The 23,689-nt window shown below is 46.7% G+C and overlaps 1 protein-coding gene across 4 annotated transcripts in view; it reads left to right on the forward strand.

Moving 5' to 3' along the window:
- GRAMD1C (GRAM domain containing 1C) overlaps window positions 1–23,689 on the forward strand; it is a 2,017,351-nt gene that overhangs the window by 971,688 nt on the left and 1,021,974 nt on the right. For all 4 annotated transcript variants that reach the window (XM_069635887.1, XM_069635884.1, XM_069635886.1 and 1 more), the window contains one exon: window positions 22,187–22,267. In XM_069635887.1, coding sequence (XP_069491988.1) covers window positions 22,187–22,267 — 81 coding nt within the window. The remainder of the gene's footprint in view (window positions 1–22,186; window positions 22,268–23,689) is intronic.

Consider the following 23,689-nt stretch of genomic DNA (forward strand, 5'->3'; position numbering starts at 1 on the left):
CCAGCGAGCAGGGAGCCATTGCTCAATGAAGAGGGTCCCTGGAAATCTGGTCGGACGCTGATCTGACCATGGTGCGGCAGTGGCCACAGGAGTGGACAAATCGCTTGCTCCAGATCTGAGATCGTTGCGTTGGTGGTCCTTTGTGAGGAGTTGAATGCTCCAAGGCACACTCGCCGAGGCTTTGGCCCTGAAACTGCTGCCGCAGCTGGACACCCAACTGCTGAGGATCACAGCGGATGACACCTGCGCAACACTGTACAGCATGGAGGGATTGTTACACTCACCTGGTATCCACGGGGACGCCACCCAGCTGCCGGGACTCTGGTACCCCTCTCGGTCGCTCCCTGGATTTATCAGCAGAGAAGTTCTGCATGGAAAACAGGTGGGCAAAGTTCAAGTCTGGGCAACAGGGGTAAGAGCCTCCCAACACCCGGTATGCCCGTGGCCCCTCCCGGACCTTTCCTCACCTTGTTTTGGGTTTTGGCGTGCTCTCCGTCCTGCATTCTTGGCAGGGGTGCGTTGTCCTCTGTGGGCGAATGCGATCTAGTTACTTCACTGATGCTGCCCTTTTAGAGTCTCTCTGGTAGGTCTTATTACTGTATATTGTAAGCCTATCCTTGATTTACTAATGTCTTTTTTTTCTCTTTAGGTGCGCTGAAGTCCGCTGTGGAACGTTATCTGGATTTGGACTCACCGGAGGGTGATGGTGTTTCGAGAGCACCTTGATGCGGTAGGTGAGTGCTTGCGCAGCGCTATGATGTCTTGCCTTGCTAACCTGGTGTCTTTTGCTCCCGCAGGTTGTGGTGTTCACCGGAGCAAGGCGTTCCAGAGCGGTGCTGATCGAGGGGTGACTTGAGGTAAGCTGCCGGCTCAAATGTATTGTCTAATGTCTCTTTTCTCTCTTGCAGGTTCGACAATCCAGGAGGCACGCTGTTCCTTAGATGATGCTCGTACGAGCAGTGTACAACTAACGGCGGAATTTCAAATAAGCTGCTGCTAATAACGATGTCCTTTTTGTCCTTTCAGGTGCGGTTCATCCGAGGTTTGCAGATGCTGCAGAACACGGTGAGCGTCACGTTGCTGGATCGCAAAGTAACACGAAGCGTGTTCTTCCAATCGGGTGTGGTTTAAATAGCCTCAAGAAAAATAGTCCATGAAAAGTAGTCCCTAGGCTACCACACCGAAAACACTATACTGCATAGCTTGGTTCCCAGGAGCCAAGCTATCTGGATGCCTCCATGTTGACTGGCATAGAAAAAGTAGTCCCCAGCATCAAGCACAAGTCTCATTAAGTATGAGCCTGGCGGCAAAGGCGCCAGGACTTGCCCCAAGAGGGCCTTTGCCAAGGATGCCTAAACTTGTTGGGGGCCCGAACCGAGACCCCTCCTGGCCCATGGGCCTGCCTGGGGGGTTCAAGGAAATGGGTTGTGACAGCACCCCCATCTCCCCCCCGCCCCCAAGGCCGCTTTCAAGGCTTTGCTTCTGTCCGGCCCTGGTTTAGTTGGGAAGCTGCGATGGAATTTCCTGAGCAAACGTGATGCATGAATGTTTTCACAGGGTTCCCAGGATCTGTCTTGGCGTCCGAATCCTTTCCAATCGACTAGGTAATATAACCTTCCCCTTGAATATTTGGAATCCAAGATGCTTCTGACTTCAAATTCTGGTTCCCCGTCAATAAGTATGGGCTTTGGTGGCATCTCAACCCTTGTACCGGGTTGCATTGGTTTTAGTAGGGATACATGAAATACCGGGTGAATCTGTAGGTTAGGTGGTAAATCTAGTTTGACCGCGGCTGGATTGATAATTGCCTTGATGGTGTAAGGTCGTAAGTACCTGGGTTGGAAAGTCCGAGTTCCCTTGATGGGTACAAACTTGGCAGCTAACCAAACCTTGTCTCCTATATGATAGTCTGGGGCCTTTTTTCGGTGTTGGTCGGCAAATTGCTTTTGTTTTTCTTTGGCAAGGTTAAGGTGTTCTTGGGCCTTTTTAAAAGCCTGAGTGATGTTGGTGTGAAGAGTTTTTACTGCTGGCATTTCCAAGCTTGTTGGGACATCAATTCTGAGGTGCGTGGGTGTCTGCCATAAAGGATATAAAAGGGTGTTTGCCCGGTACTGGAGTGCAAGGAGTTGTTGTATGCGTACTCGGCTATCCATAGCAAATCTTTCCAGTCTCTTAGTTCATGGTGTAACATGCACTGTAGGTATTGTTCGAGGGTCTGGTTGGTCCTCTCGGTCTGACCGTCCGTTTTGGGGGTGATGGCTAGTGGATAGCCTGATGTCAATTTGTGCCATAGTACAACATTTCTTCCAGAAGTTGGAGATGAATTGGCTACCTCGATCGGAGATCAGGACTGAAGGGAAGCCATGTAGTTTTATAATACCGTCCAGGAATACCTTGGCTAAAGTGGGTGCGTCAGGAAGGCCTTTGAGTGGGAAAAAATGCGCCATCTTAGAGAATAAGTCCACTACCACCAGGATGGTGTTAAACCCTTGACTAGGAGGCAGGTCAGTAATGAAGTCGAGGGAAAGAGTGTGCCAGGGAGTGGGTAGAATGTCTAAAGGTTTTAAAAGACCGCTTGGTTTTTGTTTCTGCGACTTGTTTTGCGCACAGACTCCGCAGGACAGAACATACTGAATGACATCTTTGCGCTAGGCTACCCACCAGAAGTTTTGTTTTACCTTGGTGATTCCTGGGTGCCCTTCGATCAGGGAATCATGGTAACTAGCAACAATCTGTTGTTGTAAGTCTTTGGCGGGTATGTACAACTGATCCTTAAAATAAGGTAAATGATCTTTAATGGAATATTGTTCCCCTTGTGCTTGCCAGGCGAGGAGGGTGCCTGGGTTCATAGTTTGTTGAATCTTGTACTTAAGTTCAGCTTGGGTTAAGGCCGTAGTGAGACCCAAGATCTTGTCTTCCGGCATGATGGGGACTGGATCTGGAGTAGTATATACCAGATCATCAGTGCCTGTGCGCGAGAGTGCGTCAGCTTTTCCATTCTTGACCCCTGGTCGAAAAGTGATGACATAGTCGTATTCGGCGAAGAAAAGGGCCCACCGCTATTGGCGTGATGACTGGGCTTTGGCTGATTTAAGATATTGCAGGTTTCGGTGATCTGTGATAACTGTGATGGTGTGTCTGGCCCCCAAAAGGTAATGCTGCCAGGCCTTAAAGGCGGACTTGATCGCCAAAAGTTCCTTATCCGTGATGGCATAATTCATCTCCGGGGGAGAGAATTTCTTCGACCAAAAAGCCACTGGATGTAGCTGATCTGTTACTGGATCTCTTTGCGAGAGGACAGCTCTCATTGCTATGCTGGAAGCGTCTGTCTCCACGATATAGGGGAGATCGGGGCGAGGATGTCGCAGGATTGGCGCAGAGGTAAATCTTTTCTTGAGGTCCTGAAAGGCTCTTTCTGCTTCTTCGGTCCAGGCACATTTTTTATTATTTTTTCTTAACAAGGTGGTGATCGGGTGTACAACCTGTGAGAAATCTGGTATGAACCGGCGGTAGAAATTTGCAAAGCCCAACATGCTTTGTACCCCTTTTACGGATGTTGGTGATGGCCATTTCAAAACGGCATCCACCTTATGCAGGTCCATTCTGATGCCTCCCGGTGTAAGAATAAAACCCAGAAACTCAACTTCGGTGATGTGGAAAAAACACTTTTCCAGTTTTGCATATAAATGATGTTCCCGGAGCTTGGCGAGGACTGAACGGACGTGCTTGATGTGATCCTGTTTTGAAGTTGAGTACACTAAGATATCGTCTATGTACACTAGGGCGCAGACATCTATTAACGCTCTCAAAACGTCATTCATAAAATACTGAAACGCTGCAGGGGCGTTGCATAACCCAAAGGGCATGACTTGATATTTTCGAACAACCCATATTTGGTGCGGAAAGCAGTTTTCCATTTGTCTCTGCTTCTGACCCGCACCAGGTGGTATGCTCCTCGAAGGTCCAGTTTGGTGTAAATCTGGACATCTTTGACCTGGTCCAGCATCTCAGGGATGAGGGGCAAGGGGTAACGGTTCTTTACAGTGATCTGGTTTAAGGCGCGATAGTCAATACAGGTTCTTAGGTCCCCTTCTTTTTTTGGTATGAAGAACAAAGGACTGGCTGCAGGGGACTTGGATGGGCAGATGAATCCGTTTGCGAGGTACTGGTCTAAATAAGCCTTCAGATGAAGGTTTTCGGGTTCCGTGAGAGCGTAAATCCTGCCACAAGGAACCTGAGCACCGGGAACAAGGTCGATCTGGCAGTCATAGGGCCTGTGCGGGGGTAGCGTGTTTGCTTGGTCCTTCTGGAATACATCCTGGAAGTCTTGGTATTCTTCAGGCAAGGTACTAGTCACTCCCACTTCTGGAGTCGTAGAGATACTGAAAGCGGGTTTTGGTCCTTGGTAATAACAGGCTGGAGAGCAGTTGCTGGTAAAGGTTAATTTTCTTGCCCGCCAGTCAATCAAAGGGTTGTGAGCGATTAACCATGGTATCCCTAGTATAAGCCAGAATTGAGGTGCCTTGATGAGATCGAACGAAATAAACTCTCGGTGTCCATCCTGGCACAGCAAGGTTATTTCAGCTGTGCGCTGGGTTATGGGTCCAGAAGCGATTTCAGTTCCATCCACTGTGGTTACCTTGTCTGTAGTCGGCTTGGAACATAGGGGAAGCCCCATCTCTGCAGCTAAGTCCTGATGTATATAGTTCCCAACTGCTGCGCTGTCGATGTAAGCTTCAATGGCATGCATTCTTGACAACCGTTGGTTATTGATTAAGATCACCGGAATTGCAAAGTGTGAGGTCGGTGGCTCATTTCCCTTACTCGACAAACTGACCTCTACGTTTGCCGAGCTAGGCAGTTTCCCGACTGACACTCCTTCTCCATCCTTTTCGGTGGCTCCAACGACCTTCCTCTGAGGTTTTACTGGGCAGTCCTTCAGGAAATGCCCTGACTTTCTGCAGTAGAGACATAGTTGTAGTTGCCTCCTTTTATCTCGTTCTAGTTTTGTTAGAGGGGGGCCTTACCCCTCTGATTTGCATGGGTTCCACAGTATTCTCTTGTAGTCGAGGTGCATTGTCTCTAGGCCTAGCATACACTGGCCGTAGATCCAATTTCGAACAGTCTGCCTTTCGATCTTGCAACCGGTGGTCCAGTTGCACTACCAAGTCTATGAATTCTGAACAATCCCTGGGAGGGTCAACCACTTGAGCTAGGACGTCTTTTAGTTCGCCTTGTAGGCCTCGGTGAAACAGCGTGGTTCTTTTGTTTTCAGGCCACCTCGCTTCAGCAACCAATCGGTTGAAAGTGGCGATATACGTTAGTAGGTCCTGATTCCCCTGTCTGAGGGAAAGGAGTTCATTGTCCACAGCTTGTTCTCGGGTATGGCGAGCAAAGAGTTTTTCCATCTCCCTCTGGAAGTTTCCAAAGTTATGTAATAAAGGGTCATCATGGGATACCAACGGTACCAACCAATCTGTGGGACTGCCACTTAGGTATGATGAAACAAAAGCTACCCAGGCTTGGTCATTTGGGAATGCTCCCGGCCTGCAAAGAAAATGGAGGCGACATTGATTCATGAAAGTTGCGTATTTTCGTGAATCTCCAGCAAACCTCTCCGGTGGTGCCAAAGGAACTGTACCTGGTAACACGACTTATACCGGAGGTAAGGCTGTGGTTGATGTGCTAGGATTTTGCATCGGTGGGTTGCTCCCAGGTAGAGGCGTCTGACCCACTTGGGATTGCAAGACTTGCCTGCTAACATCTTAGTCTCTCCGAAGAGCGTTAGTCTCCTGTCTGGCGAGTGAACCTCGGCACGAAGCTCTCCCAACAATTGGGCCAATTGGTCTAATTCTGATGTTTCCATGGCGCCCAGGTGGATAGGTTTGGTAGGCTTCGCGTTCTGTTACGCTCACCTGGTATCCATGGGGACGCCTCTGTAACGCTCACCTGGCTCCCACGGAGGCGCTGGTCTAGTCTGGGTTGCTGTGGCCTCTTCAAGCGTGATGCGCAGAACTCGGACAACCGATTGAACAGGACCCCCAAATCTTGCTTGTCTGGCCCGTAGGAATATCCTTCTGCAGATGAGAAAGGGGATTAACTGTCTGCAGAATAGTGTGCTTGCTCCCTCCTTTCCCCCTTCGTTCTTCTCTGACTTCCTCCAAAACCCCTGGTTTAAGCTCACCTCATGGTTTGGAAGGATGAACTCTCCATCCTGCTTCTGGTGCAGGGGCGCGCGTTCGTCCAGTTACTTCACTGGTTTTCAGAATGGCGCTGGCAAAATCCACTTGACTTTTCTGAGCGATACGCCGTAAGTATGAAGATTCAAAAGTTCAAGTGTGAGCCTCTTTTTATGTTGCCTTCCTAACCTGTGATCTGTCCTTTATTTCAGGTGCAGAACGAAGGCGATGCGTTGAGGGGTTAAATTGCCGATGGTAAAATCAGATGAGTTAGTGATGAGGGCGACCCCTCTAAATGTCTTTATAATTCCCCAGTAATGTCTTTTGTCCTTTCCCCATAGGGGCCGGGGTGCGGTACCTGCCAACGAAGCGGCGCCGACCCGAAATGTGGAATGGTTCACCAAGAAAAGCCGGTAAGTATTATGGCTGAAAATTTGGCTTTCCTCCCGTGTTCCCTCTGCTCACCTTTTGTCTCTTCTTCTCTCCCCTAGGTGCAGAGATGTGGCGACCGGTGCTGACAGCCGCGATGGAGCCGGGAGATGTCTTGAGGACAGGTGAGTGAAGCGCGGCGCTGCAGCGAGCAACGCGATGCTTTTAAATGGAAGTCTTTCTTCAAGAATGCTGCCGTGAAGATTCCGGATGCAGGTAAGAAGTTTGAATAAGTTCTTGGTTTTCACCTTTCTCTTCTCTTCTTTCCTTACAGGTGTTCCAGGTTCGAGGCGGGCGTGGCTGGAGTCCAGGTGCAGGAGCAGACACAGTGAGCGTTCAGCTGCTGGGATGCAGAACAACGCGAAGCACATGTGGCTGTCCGGGCGTGGCTTAAATAGCCTTGGAAGAAGTCCTAGGTAAGTATTCTTCCACAGCCCCACCCAAGTAACAAAATAGTCCCTCCTAAGCCTCATTTGGCTTGGGTCTTCATGCAGCATGGTCTGCATCAGGTTAGTATGCAGCCTGGTCTGCATCAGGTAAGTGCACCAAACACTTTCCTTTATGAGCCTGGCGCCTATGGCGCCAGGACTGATGTCCAACATGAGTCTGGCGCCAAAGGCGCCAGGACAGAGTCCAAAGAGCCCCTATAAGGGGCCGCTGGGCTTTTACCCGGGGGCATGATGCCTGCTCCCGGGGCTGCTGGGCCTGGCCTGGTGCTCCGGGGGTAGGCATCATGACAGCCTCCCAGCTGCCGGGACTCTGGTACCCCTCTCGGTCGCTCCCTGGATTTATCAGCGGAGAAGTTCTGCCTGGAAAACAGGTGGGCAAAGTTCAAGTCTGGGCAACAGGGGTAAGAGCCTCCCGGTATGCCCGCGGCCCCTCCCGGACCTTTCCTCACCTTGTTTTGGGTTTTGGCGTGCTCTCCATCCTGCCATCTTGGCAGGGGCGCGTTGTCCTCTGTGGGCGAATGCGATCTAGTTACTTCACTGATGCTGCCCTTTTAGAGTCTCTCTGGTAGGTTTTATTACTGTATATTGTAAGCCTTTCCTTGATTTACTAATGTCTTTTTTCGCTCTTTAGGTGCGCTGAAGTCCGCTGTGGAACGTTGGCTGGATTTGGACTCACCGGAGAGTGATGGTGTTTCGAGAGCGCCATGATGCGTTAGGTGAGTGCTTGCGCTATGATGATGTCTTGCCTTGCTAATCTGTTGTCTTTTGCTCCCGCAGGTTGTGGTGTTCACTGGAGCAAGGAGTTCCAGAGCAGTGCTGATCGAGGGGTGACTTGAGGTAAGCTGCCAGCTCAAATGTATTGTCTAATGTCTTTTCTCTCTTGCAGGTTCGATGATCCAGGAGGAACGCTGTTCCTTAGATGCTGCTTGCAGGAGCAGTCGACAGCTAACGGTGGAATCACAGATAAGCTGCTGCTAATAACGATGTCCTTTTTGTCCTTTCAGGTGCGGTTAATCCGAGGTTTGCAGATGCTGCAGAACACAGTGAGTGTCATGTTGCTGGATCGCAAAGTAACGCGAAGCGTGTTCTTCCAATCGGGTGTGGTTTAAATAGCCTCAAGAAAAATAGTCCAGGAAAAGTAGTCCCTAGGCTACCACACCCAAAACACTATACCGCATAGCTTGGTTCCCAGGAGCCAAGCTATGTGGATGCCTCCATGTTGACTGGCATAGAAAAAGTAGTCCCCAGCATCAAGCACAAGTCTCATTAAGTATGAGCCTGGCGCCAAAGGCGCCAGTACTTGCCCCAAGAGGGCCTTGGCCAAGGATGCCTAAACTTGTTGGGGGCCCGAACCGAGACCCCTCCTGGCCCATGGGCCTGCCCGGGGGGTTCAAGGAAATGGGTCATGACAGGGATTTGGGGTGGATAAGTCACAGAACTGAAGGTGCTTGACTGCGAGCCGCCCGCAAGGCAATCTTTGTGAAGTGACTCCAGCAGGGTTTGGGAAGAGGTGAGCCTGGGCGCTGCAGTATACCATGGCCTGGTGGAGATCTTCTTTTTCTGCTTCTCTCTGCCACTGCTTGTCGTTGGGGCAGGGTGAGGTTATGTGGGGGCTTGATCGTCCGGCTCAGTAGCCCTGGGGGCTAGTCATCTGAAATTAGCAGAGAGAGAAATGGCTTTGGTTAAGGGAAAAAAAGCACATGAAGACGGAGGTAGACTTCTTTGCGCCCCGGAGTGCCCAACGTGACCCAGCGAAGACCACGTCCCAAGACCCAGTCATGGCAGCACTGGGCCGTATAGAACAGTCAATGTCCCGGCTGGAGGGTAAAATGGGTAAGTTAATGGAGAAGGTGTCTCAGTTGGAAGCAAGGACCTCCACGCTAGAGCAAAAGACCAATGAATTGGACAAGCAAGCGGTACAGATGCTCCCTCAGGTGCAGCAACTTAAAAGTGGAATGGAAGGAGTGGTGAAAGGTAACAGAGCGACAGACAGCAAACTTGAAATTTTAGAAAATATTACCCCTAGAGTAAATACTCCGTTAGGAAATGGCAGCCAGAAGCCTAGGAAATCTCAAATTGAATTCCGTAGTGGAAAAACACTAACCTGTTCGGGTGTCAATGGATCTGGAGCTGCAACGGTTGTCGGAAGGATTCCCCCGAAACTCCTGCTCCCCCCTGTACCAAATAATAAGAATTGGTAGGGGAGAACACGAATCCCAGGGAAACCCTCTGGGGGAGAAAACCCTGGATGACAGGAATCCTTCGTCTTGCTGAGGATGATCACTTGCTTCGGAAATGGTGGAACTTGGGGTCCCTCGTTCCTTAGGTAGCAGCGTGAACAGGAGATCTATATTATGAGAGGCACAGGTGAGTGGGAGAAAGGAGACAGACGAGATAGTACATGAAATGCAGGTATCAAGTCTGATACTAACGTCGGGTCTGGAAACGTGACAACCTTGGGAATGTAACTTCTCTGGCCGTTTACGGGGGTAGAGTCCAACACAGAGGAATGTGACTGAAAAGGGAAGAATGGTAAGTCCGAATAGAAGGAAGAAGGGAGAACCTGTTCTAACCTAGGAATGCACTTACTTCCGCTAGGCGGACGGATTGCCCTATACAGAGAGCAGAGCGATCGGCTCGGCTAGTCGGGAGGAGGGAGTTCTCGAGGCTGCTGGAAGAAAGGGAAGGGAAAGGAGCGAAACAAGGGAACGTTAATACAGGACAGAAATTAGAGAAAGCAGTTGGACTTGGGTAGTTTCTATTCGCGAGCGAACTTACGGAGCACCACTAATAGTAGTAGCGACGCATCGGAACAGAGTTCCGGATTCCTTAAAAGGGGTCAGATGATCAGTCACGTGATCTTGATGACAACGTGCAACGACTAGACCGTTGACACTGGTTCTTCTTGTTTTCCCCGTTTCTCCTGGAAACAGAACCCCACACAGGGACCAATGACGCTGTAGTTGCCAACGGCGAAACGGTGTGACAGTATGCCCCCTCCTCAAGGGGGGAGAACCCGGTTTACCCGGGTGAAGTCGAAAGAATCGACGTACCAACAGAGGAGAATGTACTCCAGATGCGGGTTCCCAAGTCCGTTCAGAAGGGGAATACCCCTTCCAATCCACCAGAAACTGGAGACGACCTCGGCGATATGTAGAGTCACAAATATCTGCAACTTCATACTCAGGACCTGATGCAGTCAGGATAGGAGGAGGCAGATGACTGCTGCACCGGGAGAAACGGTCTGGTACATCCAGCCTGATCTGAGAGACGTGAAAAACAGGATGGATACGAGACCTAGAAGGGGGCAAGGATAACCGTACTGCTAAAGATCCTACCTGTTCCAAGACTTCAAAGGGACCAAAAATTCTCAGAGACAGTTTGGAAGGAATCAGGTGTCTAGGCAAAAAGCAAGAGGCCAACCAAACCTTAGTCCCGGGATTAAGAATCGGTGCAATTTGCCGGTGTCTATTTGCATTCTTCTTGGCACGCTCCTGTGCTTCTTGCAAAGCCACGCGAGCCGTCCGATGGCCTTCTTGGATATAGGCTATCAAGCTGTCCACCCCTGGGAATTGAGAAGAGGTTGCAAAAGGAGACTGAAGAAATGAAGGGTGATAAACATATGAGCAGTAGAAGGGACTGGTCTACAGAGCTGCATGCTTGGCATTATTATAGGCGAACTCTGCAAAGGGTAAGAGTTCAACCCAGTTGTCTTGAGCTGCCGACCCAAAACAGCAGAGATAGCACTCTAAAGTCTGGTTCAAACATTCCGTCTGCCTGTTGGTATGGGGGTGATATCCTGAACCCAGAGCTCTTTCAATGTTTAAAGCTTGAGATATCCCTTTCCAGAAACCCGATATGTATTGGGGGCCTCTATCGGAAATGATCTTGTCTGGAAGACCATGTCTTGCAAATATTTCGGAGATGAAGATCTTAGCCATCTGAGCCATTCCTGGAAGTTTAGGTAAAGGGGTGAAATGCGCCATCTTGGTGAAATAATCCACGGTGACCATAATAGTGGTACTTTGCGACGAAGGAGGAAGGTCTACAATGAAATCAGTAGAGATGAATTGCCATGGTCTTTCTGGTATGGGCATGCATGCCATTAAACCGAAAGGAGGGGACCGTACAGTCTTGGATTGGATGCAGATGCTGCAAGCATTAACATAATCCGTGACGTCCGATAACAACGTAGGCCACCAGAAGTGTCTTTGAATAAACTCGAGGGTAGTTTGAATACCTCGATGACCAGCTGCCCGGGTGTCATGACACATCCGAAGCACTTCTACTTGTAAGGGATACGTGGGAATGAGTACTTGACCATCATGAAAATATAAACCTTGGTTCCAGGTTAGGTGGTAGGATCTAGCCAGTTCTTCACACAATTGTCGTTGATTTGTAGTTTCGGTTTTTAGGGCTTGGAGAAAATCCACAACACTGGATATGAATCGAGCATGTGGAAACATCTTTTCCGAACAGAATCTTGTAAAATGGGGAATTCTTACGGGATAGAGCATCCGCTCGAAGATTCTGACTCCCTTGTATAAAGGTGAATTCAATCCTGTAGGGGTTAAAAAAGTGTGCCCATCTTGCTTGCCTACTGTTGGTGGTTTGGGCCTGTTGAAGCACCTTTAGGTTTTGATGGTCTGTACGAACCACAATGGGAAAAGGAGATCCCAATAACAGATATTGCCATTCCTCAAAGGCCTTCTTGATGGCCAGAAGCTCTTTTTCGAGCACCGAATAATTCTCTTCAGAGCTGGTGAAAGTCTTCGAGAGATAGGCCACAGGTCTTTCTTCGCCAGATCTTGAAGTTTGCAACAATACAGCCCTTAGGGCATGATGAGAAGCGTCTGTCTCAACAATAAAGGGGCGATTCTGATCAGGAGTAACTAAAATAGATGCTGAAGTAAAAAGCTCTTTCAGGTTAAGGAAAGCCTGTTGTGCTGGTTCATCCCACTTGAAACGTACGCCTTTCTTGAGTAATCTAGTTATAGGTAGAACAGCCTCGGAGTAACAAGGAATAAACTTACGATAGAAGTTGGCAAAACCTAGAACGCGTTGGACTTCTTTTACAGAATTGGGAGAGGGCCAGTCTAGAACAGCAGAAACTTTTCGAGGATCCATGGAGATACCGTTGGCTGATAACACAAATCCCAGGTAAGTAATCTGAGTTTGATGAAATTCACATTTCTCGACCTTGCAATATAGGTGATTAGCTTGAAGACGTTCCAGGACGATATTGACGTGACGAATATGGTCTTTCTTGTTGGTAGAAAACACCAGAATGTCGTCCAAATAAATGATTACGAAGTGAAGAAGGATGTACGAGAACAAATGATCCATAAATCTTTGGAACACTGCTGGTGCGTTTATTAGTCCAAAGGGCAACACTTGGTACTGATAGTGACCAAAGGGGGTGCGAAACGCTGTCTTCCATTCGTCTCCGGGGGCGATGTGAATAAGATGGTAAGCCCCCCGAAGATCCAGTTTGGTGTCTATTTCTGCCCCTCGAACTGCTTCCAAGATGTCTTTAATCAGTGGCATCGGGTATTTATCGGGAATTTATCGGGAATAGTAATTTTGTTTAGTCCTCGATAATCGATGCAAGGGTGCAATTCTTCTGAATCCTTCGGGATAAAAAAAAGCGAAGCCCCCGCAGGGGATTTAGATTCAGTTATGAGTCCGTTCCGAAGATTTGCCTGGAGATATTCTCTAAGAGCCTTCTTTTCCTTTTGGGAAAGGACATACATTCGGCCGAATGGGAGAGGTTGTTCCGGGAGGTGAGTAATGTGACAATCATCACGACGGTGCGGTGGTAAAGAGGGAAATAAGGGTTTCGAAAGGACTTTGTGGAAAGACTGATGACACTCAGGCACAGTATTCAACTGATTAATAGAAGAAGTTATGGGGATCTGAGAGGTTTCTGGAGGGATCTGTATACCAACTGCTTCTTGGGAAATGCGATGGGCTAAGCAATATTCTGAACCTAAGAAAATCGTTCCAGCCGTCCAATTGATATATGGATTGTGGGTACGAAGCCAAGGGAGTCCTAAAATAACCGGGAAGTGTGCCGCCTTAATCGGATCGAAAGTTAGACTCTCCTTATGTGAAGCAATTAGACACAACACAGGATGGGTATGTTCTCTAATCGGTCCGGAAACCAAGGGACTACCATCCACACTCTGGATTGGGGTGGAACAAGTCTTAAGTGTCCTTGCGATGTCATGAGTGGCCGCCCACTGATCATCCAAAAAGTTACCCGCTGCCCCGCAGTCAAGCAGAGCAGGAATGTTTTGTATTATCTTCCCTGGGAGACATAGCTAATACAATCATTGAATGGTTGCATATAGGTGAATCCGGAGACAGCCCAAAAATATGTGGGGAACTCTGATCTGATACCCCTACCGTGGTTCCCTGTACGGCAGGGTTTTGTCGTTTCCCGCCACCTGTGGTATGGGTCTGCGTGGTGGAACTGTAGGACAATCACGCAATATATGCGATGAGGAGCCACAACACATACAGAGGCCCAATGTCTTCCGTCGTTCTCTTTCTTTGTTAGTTAACGGGCCCTTGATGGACCCAATCTGCATGGGTTCTTCTCCAGAAGGGGTCTTAACAAAACTGGGCCGTAGATCAGAATGAGTTCGACTTCCTTTAGACTTTTTTCTTTCATGTGCTCTTTCAAGAAGTCGGTACTCAATTTGCATGGACAAAGTAATCATGTAAGCCAGGTTGGCGGGACGTGGAACTTTGGAAACCTCATCCTTCAGTTCCTCAGAAAGACCTCGGCGGAACAATGTGAGAAGACCATCATCCGGCCATCATAGTTCTGAGGACAACTGTTTAAACTGAGTGATGTACCAGAGAAGGTCCTTATTACCTTGTCGGAGATCAAGAAGTTTCTCTTGTATTGACACTGATATCTCCTGACGACTAAACATTGATCTCAGGCTATTCACGAAAGCAGCGTAGGAATCCAATACTGCATTCCCCGAGGTAACCAAAGGAGTCACCCAGGCTAAGGCCGGACCCGAGAGATGAGAAATGAGAAATCCCACCTTGTCTTTTTCAGTTGGAAAGAACAGAGGTTTAAACGTAAATTGTACTGTGCAACTATCTAGAAATTCCTTAAGTTTATGAGGATCCCCATAGAACTTGCCCATGTTTAATGAAACTGGGGGGGTCTCAGAAAAGGCACGTGTCACTTGTTGTCTTAATTGGGCATTGTCTTGCTTAATAGCTTGCAATTCTAACGACATAGACTGCATAGCCGTCATTAACTGTTGCATTTGTTGCTCCATAATACCGACACCTGACCGGATTAGCTTTACCTGGCGTCGCTATCTATTACCCCTAGAGTAAATACTCCGTTAGGAAATGCCAGCCAGAAGCCTAGGAAATCTCAAATTGAATTCCGTAGTGGAAAAACACTAACCTGTTCGGGTGTCAATGGATCTGGAGCTGCAACGGTCGTCGGAAGGATCCCCCCGAAACTCCTGCTCCCCCCTGTACCAAATAATAAGAATTGGTAGGGGAGAACACGAATCCCAGGGAAACCCTCTGGGGAAAAAAACCCTGGATGACAGGAATCCTTCGTCTTGCTGAGGATGATCACTTGCTTTGGAAATGGTGGAACTTGGGGTCCCTCGTTCCTTAGGTAGCAGCGTGAACAGGAGATCTAGATTATGAGAGGCACAGGTGAGTGGGAGAAAGGAGACTGAGGAGATAGTACATGAAATGCAGGTATCAAGTCTGATACTAACGTCAGGTCTGGAAACGTGACAACCATGGGAATGTAACTTCTCCGGCCGTTTACGGGGGTAGAGTCCAACACAGAGGAATGTGACTGAAAAGGGTAGAATGGTAAGTCCGAATAGAAGGAAGAAGGGAGAACCTGTTCTAACCTAGGAATGCACTTACTTCCGCTAGGCGGACGGATTGCCCTATACAGAGAGCAGAGCGATCGGCTCGGCTAGTCGGGACGAGGGAGTTCTCGAGGCTGCTGGAAGAAAGGGAAGGGAAAGGAGCGAAACAAGGGAATGTTAATACAGGACAGAAATTAGAGAAAGCAGTTGGACTTGGGTAGTTTCTATTCGCGAGCGAACTTACGGAGCACCACTAGTAGTAGTAGCGACGCATCGTAACAGAGTTCCGGATTCCTTAAAAGGGGTCAGATGATCAGTCAAGTGATCTTGATGACAACGTGCAACGACTAGACCGTTGACGCTGGTTCTTCTTGTTTTCCCCGTTTCTCCTGAAAACAGAACCCCACACAGGGACCAATGACGCCGTAGTTGCCAACGGCGAAACGGTGTGACAGAAAATGTGATGCATGCTATGCAGCTGTGCATCATTGGCCTTCCTAAGTGCGCAGAGTGAGAGGAACTGATCGGTTTTGTAGCGACTTGGCTCACGGAGCAGCTGGACGTGGAAGAAAATCCCATATAGGTTGATAAATGTTACAGGCTTAAAACAGTGTGGACAAAGCTAAATCATCGCCAGAGGTGGGCCCTACATTACGAGTGAGCCTGAGTGATGCCTGTGAAAGGGAGAGGATCTTGAAGGCAGTAGCGGCCAAGAAGGCACTGGAATTCCACAATCCTAAGATCCTCCTCTTTCCTGACTTCTCCTCAGTCACTGACAAGAAAAGAAGAGCTCTGAATGTCGTGCAGAAAGCCTTTTCAGAACGTGGGGTTAAAGCGGGCCTTCTACGTCCAGCTAAACTCAGTGACTTGGCATGGGCAGGAGTATCTCTTTTGGGATGTGGAAGGGGCAGGAAACTATTTAAATCTATCCCTGCAGAGAAACCACCCGATCAAGAGGCCAGATGATGGGTTTGGAGTTTCATGAGTTTTGTTTGCCTTAAACTGTTTGTGTGATTGCCTATTGGTGTGGCAAGTATGGTTTAAGTAGAGGATCCTGGAAGTTCTAGCGTTGTGGACTCATCTGTTGCATGCTCTGTGGTATGTTGACCCCCTCGCCATGCAAGGCCCCTCAGAAGGTTTGCGTTTGCTGCAATTATGTTGATGCGCCACATGTGCGCTTGCTTATGGTTATGGTTGAGAGTAAATCCATTCCGCCCCCAACCCTCATGGATGTGGACTTTCAAGGACGCTGCCTCATAAGACTGTAGTTTATCATGATGGTGATTGTATCTGGAAGGAGCACCCTACCTTTGGTACTATTGTAATTTTCTTTGCAATGTTAAATCAAACAATTAAAGATTAAAAATATATATATGTTATAGTAGCGTCCTTCTATGATGGCGGAAATTGACAAAAGCGAAGAATATTTTGATATAGCTCAAGCAGAACTTTTGCCCACAAAGGTGAAGCTGATTTCAAAGTATGATTCGAGAGGCCATCAGGCCCTGGAGCATTTGAAAGCTTTGTCTTTGAAATCGCACAAAGGATTCCATTTAAATCCACATCAAAAATGTCCCAAGAAATGTTTGCACAAGAGGAATCTAGTGTTTCAGAATTATTATTTTGATACGCCTCAACTTATGCGTGGGGCCTCTTAAAGTACAGCTCCCATTGTGCCCCAGTTATCAGCTACGCTTGCAGGTAATTCTGCTGGGTGGTGGATTTTAATAGCGACCAAAATAGAGAGGCGTCCCTAGAATGAAGCCATTTCAGCATTGTCTCTGTGTCACCTTGGTACATTGAATGTCTTTGACCTTTTACCCAATTAGCATGAGCTTGTCTCCGTTTTTTTTAACTCTGAGATGCCTTGCAGTGCCCGAATTAGGAGATGTTCTAATCTACCTCCTCAATAGTTTTTTTCTATACTGCATCTGCTTATGAAATTTATGAAGATGCAATAGATTAGTGGGCCCTGTCTTTAAAGATTTCACTGTGATTAAGCCCTTCAACAGTTCTTGAAGCAGTGGCAGAAAACCGTGAGGAGTACCCATCACAAACCAGCCTTCTCTAAGACATTCATCAATTTAGGAGGTAATCGTTATAGCCATGGAGGGACGCCATACGACTGCATGGTTTCTAGATCTATCAGTTTGCGGTTTAGCTAAAACCTTGGGCTCCAATCGAATTAGCCATGCTAGAGTCAGGATTACCTGACAATGGTTGCTACCCTCTTGGTCAGCAACTCCCAACCTTAAGCATTGAGTCTGAGTATTGCACAAAACAAATACGTAAACAATACTTGATTGGGCAACAGCACTAAACTAAGTATATTTGGGCAGTGTATCACCCAATAAATTGCTGTTTGGAATACGCATTTCCCATGTGTCAAGCATTGATCTAAGAGATCTTCCTCTAAGTCTAGATGCTACGGAAACCTTCCTGCCGTTGTCAGCATTATAATGTTGCTCATCCAAGCATTCACTGTTGAAATCTCCCAAAAGGATTATCCCAGTATCAGTAGTGGGCGCATAAAACTCAAGTACATCTGATATCGCTCTAAAAAAAAAACAGCAAATCTGCTGGCGAGGGATTATAATAGACCTTCAATATGATACACGTTCTACAAATAGCAGATGAGTAATCCCGTCAAACTCTTCTAACCCCACAATATGTGAGCTCTACCCAAATACACATTTTCCAAGGAAGTGCCATGAGCCTGGGCAAAAGCACACATTCAACCACCATATGGCAGACCCCCATGCCGCCTTCTAGCCTAGGCCTGTGAGCAATTGCAAATCCATCTAATACAGGAATTTCAAGCACCAGTGTTTCCTGTAAACAAACAAAGTCAGAAGTTGACCAAACATTAGTTTGCGGAAAGATGGTGAAAGCCATGCGTATTCCACGATACCACCTTTATAACCGGGTTTCAATTATGAGTGGGTCTTGCATTCACCTGATCGTTCAAAGGAATTTAAAATGAAAGCCCAGTTATAGGACACTGAGCATTAAGAAGTTTGCTTGGGGATGCCATCTACACTCTGCGAGAACCCCTTTTTTATGTTGATTACCAGCAAGTCTCGTGGAATAGGCAAGTGCTTGCTTAGCAATGGTTCTGTTAATTTAATGATCTCTTCAAAATCTGAAATTACATAGCCCATATCCCTCAGGTAAGGCGCTTCTAGCAGGACCATATTTTTAACCAAATGTGAATAAAAACTTAATTTCACCACGTCAACATGTGAGCTATCCATAAGCTCAACGCGAGCTAGATCGTTTGTTGAAATATTTTTTAAACTAGGAACTTCCCTGAATAGGGCCCATATGTATTGCCTATTCAATGGGAACGCACCTCTAACAGCAAAGGCTCGTTCGAGGTATACATAATTAGTCTATCCACCCCCTGAGACCCCCCAATACAGGCAAATTAAATAGATTGGATGGCTTAACTACTGCACTTGTTGCCCCTAAATTGGGGATGTCAACAGCCGGGAGAGATTGAGCCAAAGATTGTATACGCCTATTCTCCAAAGATAGGAAGGCAGGGAATACATTATCAACTGAGTGCATAGGACGGGAAGCTGGCACAAAGATTGGTGCCCTTGATGTCATGGTGGAGTGACCCGGCACTACTCCAGATGTTACCAACTCCACAGATGAATTGACATGCAGGTCACCATTTCTCTCTTTATTTATGTGGTCCATTTAATTGTTCAAGTACTCATCAGACCCATCCGAATGGGTTGTAAGTAGATTTCACATAGGTGGAGAACAAACCTTTTCCACTATGCTTAAGAGTTTTTTCAGTTCTTTGACGGTTAGGGTGAAGACAAAACAGTATTCTTTGCGATGTGCTTCAAGCCTTCTGGCGAAGATATAATTGTTGTCGCTGTAGGTGGTATAGAATTCAAGGGCGCAGGGCTTGCTTTTGGGGATCGCAGGAACTTGCTTGAGCACTTCTGGCCTTGTTTGGGAAAATCTTTCCCATTTTTTAATTTTTTGCTCATAGGACTGGATAAACCGATTCTGCAACCTCTTGTGCTTCAACCAGGTCTTCGTCCTGCATGGAAAACCCTGGATCTAGGGGGAATCAACAGCCACTAAAGGCACTGCTTCCACACGGGTCAATGCCGCCAGATCAGTTTGAAAAATCAAATTTGCCTTTGAAGCAGACTGTAACACAGGCGCCATTGTCTGAGAACCTATCGAAATAGCTGTACGGGGTTGCATATTATGGCATGCAAAAACATTAAGCGGTGGACCAGCTGATCCTTCTGGGATTGGTTTCATCAAAGGTCTACCACAGGCCCTAATGAAGCCTTCGATGAAATTCATCTTTGCACACAATTCTTTTAGTATGGATTGTACTTCACGGATTTCATATTGTTATGTCATAACATGTATCCAAAATCCGAGCGGACCGTAAATGAAAGGGCATCAAAAGTTTGGTCTCCATGTGATGGATAGTGGCTAATTGCCGGCAAGTGTTTGATCGTTGGTGCCATGGCAGATTGGCTTGGAGAACTTGATGCGCCCCACCCAAAACCCAATGGGTCCATATTATGTACTAACTTTCCAAATTTCATTGGAGTGGATGCCACTGATGTTATTGGTGAATGTGCTGGATTTTTCAATCGTGATATTGGGCTTGGCCTATGTAAAAGGGCTTCATCCCTGCCATCCCAAAGTGTGTGGTGGGTGAAAATCCAATGACCGGCATACCCTTTTGACCAACTCGTGGGAAATAACTGGTGCCAATATCGACACGTCAGAAACCGAATTTGTGTCCAAACAATTCAAGAAATCCTCTGTGTCCACGTGACCCAGCGAGCAGGATGCACCAGTGTCTTCATACTCGCTAGTGGGTTTCCCTGCAGGCAATCGCAAGCTGCGTCCTCCAAGCAAAGCTCAGCGTTGAGTTTAACAGTCCCTGCTCTTTTTGCAGTGGCTCAACACACTTTTCAGTCCCCTTCCGCTACCTGTGCCAGGGTTCTTGTGTCCTCCAAAATTTTTGTTTTAAAATACGCACTAATAACGCCTTTATTGTGCGCAGATTTCACATGCGACTTTCACATAGCTTTCTTACTCGTTGATGGCTTGTTGTGCTCCATAGGACGTTTGCTGCTACTAAGTCCATACACCATGGAGGGAAGACCACTCGCCCAATCTCTGAGGTGGTTACCCTTGAAATCAACCCCCATGGGAAAAAAACAAAATAAGTGTCACTTGCAACAGTAACTTTTGGTCTTGAATCTTCTGACAGCCCGTTTTTGGCTAATGTTATGACAAGTTTATTTAAAATGTTTCATAAAACTTAATTTCAAATCAAAATATCTGTTGTATCTGTTGTCAGATTTATGTTTTAGGAGTCTTTTTTAAAAATGTTTGAGTAGTTTGTCACAAGGAAATGGACGACGTAGTAATTGTTTTTCAAACTTTTGTTTTTATACTGACAGTCAGCAATATGCCTCGTAACTGGATGTCTTCCCCTCCCCCCCACACCGCCCCTAACCTGCAAAGTGAAGAGGTTGCTGTGAAATGTTATCTGGAAAATCTTCACCCAGACCTTGTCTGTAATCTCCCAAAAAAAGCTTTTGAATGTACATCTCCCAACTTCCGTGGTAGAGACCAAGAAGGTCTATATGCTCGAAAGGGAGCCTTACAGGCAGCAGAACCATCTAACCATCTCTCAAAGGGGGTGAGATCCCGGGAGACCAAGGCAAGCCACCTTGTGTCAGTAAATATCCCCTTCATCCTTAGGTACTCAAAGATTGTGATCCTGTCCTGCCCCAGGCCCTCCTGCACCCCCTCGAAGCTCCTGAAGTGGCTCTGCTCAAACAATTGGCCTATCCTCTCAAGCCCCTCATCCGACCATTGTTGTGCACACTTCATCCCTTGCCTCGCCAGATTGAATGGGGTATCCCAGACCGACGCCAAGGGTGAGAGCCAGGACGACCGACGTAGTAATTTAAACATGTCACAAGTAATACGAATTCTTTTGTCACTTACAGGAAGCTACATTTACATTCTTCAAAAATGCTATTGTTGCATAATAATTATAGGACGGGGTGTGTCCCTTTCTTTGGTGTTAACACGAAACCTGGAACAATCACATGTATGCAATCTGCTCTTGGGAGAATATCAGAAGGAGATCATCTTCTTGAGGTGTATACACCACTAAAGGCATACATTTCAGGATCACTGTGAAGAATAGTGCGGTTTCTGATTATATGTTTGATGGTGCAGTATATAGGACAATATGTGAAACAGCAATGGACTACTGTTAAGAGTTTATTCTTGTTAGTTGGAGAGAATAAAGACTCTCATTTGTTGAATTTTAGTATGACTGCATAAAACATTGAATTAATGTAACCTCTGTTGAAAATCTTCATTTTAAGACACCCCAGACAACCCACGACTAATCCTGCTAATAACTCTCTAACACTCTGCATACCCACCACCCAACCTAAACCTTCACCACAAAACGCTCCCAAACAACAAGCAGTCTACAAACTTCACAACACCCAACACGCACATGAAACATCCGCATACAACCACGCTCCAAACATCACACAATGCCAATCAACGAAAACCATACCAGCACACACTGACCGTTTTTCCCGAACTGAAGATACCAACAGAACTCTTGCCCTTGTCTCTCTCAACCCTTATAACAAACCACTCCAACCCCTTTCCTTTTCAGATCCGCCTTACCGCCTGGAGACCATGAAAAATGGCAGTATTGCGCAGTACAAGTCACAATAACATAACTTAAATGTTACTTTTTGTTGCCTTGAAAATTACAGATTTTGTTTCCTGTTATCTTTCCCATCCTCTAGCTCTTGGTTGTAAGGTGATTCTAACCTCCAGGGCGTGTATGCTCAGTTACATTTCATACATTTGTAGGAGACCATTATCGGTCATAATTTAATCATTTACGATACATATATTATGTTTATTTAAAGGTGCTTAGTAACTCTCTCATGCAAGGCATGCTGTCTTTTCTGAGCACCCAAAGCTAGACCGCGTGCTGTCTAGGAAGCGACTAGCATAACCCCTCACAAATAGCAAGAGCTAATGCAGCCCGATGTCCAGACGGTCTTACGCTTGTGCAGTCCAGCTCCTAGTACGCACATGCTTCATAACTTAGATGGAAAGATGTGTTCAACATGTATGGCTGGGTGTGCATTACTCAAGTATGGTACATCTCTCGGCTGTGCTATTTAACAGAAAATGATCATCCTTCCCTCTCACTCTACAGTATTTCTTCACATCGTTTGCTGCCAGAGATAGAAGCTACCTAAGTATCTTTCGAATGTGGCAGAATGTGCTTCTGGACCAGGTAAGTTGCATTCAAGAGTGTTTGTGGGATTAAGGGGGGGGGGCATGCAAGGAGGACAGAAACATATTGGTATGATGTATTCTTTGTGGCTGTGTTCCATTTAGCCATGCTTTTTGCCCGATCTATTCTATCATTTCTAGCTGCGCTATTGGATATAAAAACGACGTCTCGCAATGGCGAGTGAACCTTTTGAAAATGTGAAGACATGTCCAAAACCACGCTGCGCCTAAAGAACCACAAAGTGGTTCTTTAGACGCAGCGTTTAGGGTGACATGTAGTTATTGTCAATTGTTCTTTGATTCTCTTGTGACTGTCAATGGCCACTCATGTCTGTAGGAAAGCTGATAAGGCAGGCTATGGAACCAAGTACAGTACCGGCAGATTGGGGTGTGGGGGCTAATAGCCAAATGTTTCGCAGGCCCCATGCCTACGGCTGGGAAAACGTTTGTACATGTCCTAACAACAAACTGTACTGATCTGTTGCAGTCTGAGGTTTTCAAACGCAAAAAGGTAGAGGAAAATGGTAAATTTGTTTTGGGGCACAAGTACTTTCAGTTGGTGCAGTTTTGTATCCCTGGAGCATATATGGGATTGCACAAAGAATGTATTATAAGGAATGGGCAGAGGGAATTCTGTGCTACGTACATAGTGTCCCCGCGGTCAGAATGTTTTCTAATGTAAACTGCAGTGGGTGATTTCCCTGGTTTTATCATTGATGTCGCCTAATACGAGCCGCCTTGAACTTTATTAATCTTCTAGCACATTTACAGCCCCACACCAAATGCTAAATGCAGGGTAAAACAGGTCTGTGATTATTGAACACGTTTTTGAGAGGAAAATAGGTATGGGCTACCTTCTCATCAAGCTAATACCTGATTGTGGAAAGTGGACTAATCATGTGATTCACACAGGTTCCTACAATTCAGAAAGTAGGAAAGCAAGCTGCACTGGTCAGTCGACTTGTTACTAGCCTTGAATCATGAATGTATACGCAAAATGAACAGGCTGACCATGTGCGCTATAACCTATAGTTTGTCAATCAAATAAACATAAAACAGAATCAAAGTTCCAAAATTCTTGGAGAACACAGTTCTCTTTAATTGATTTCTGCCAACATGTGTTTCGACCTTAATTGGCAGGTCTTCTTCAGGGATACAATCATATCCATTGAATTCTAATGATACCATTTGTCAAAAAAGTATACATTATTACATCAAAGAATTATAAATTACCACCATAACAAAAATAGTGATCCATATGTCCCGTTACATCCACAATAGTTACGGCTAAGGCTCAAACACGAGTCCCAGTGTTGTTTTCAAGAATAGGCAGAAAAACATTTATACAGGCTTATATTAGTACCCCTTGTAAATTACTCATACAATATTGTTATAAGGCAATGTGCCATTTGTAATGTTTATC

This window comes from Ambystoma mexicanum, chromosome 7p, assembly GCF_040938575.1.
Source record: "Ambystoma mexicanum isolate Mex_15411 chromosome 7p, UKY_AmexF1_1, whole genome shotgun sequence".
NCBI classification, from domain to species: domain Eukaryota; kingdom Metazoa; phylum Chordata; class Amphibia; order Caudata; family Ambystomatidae; genus Ambystoma; species Ambystoma mexicanum.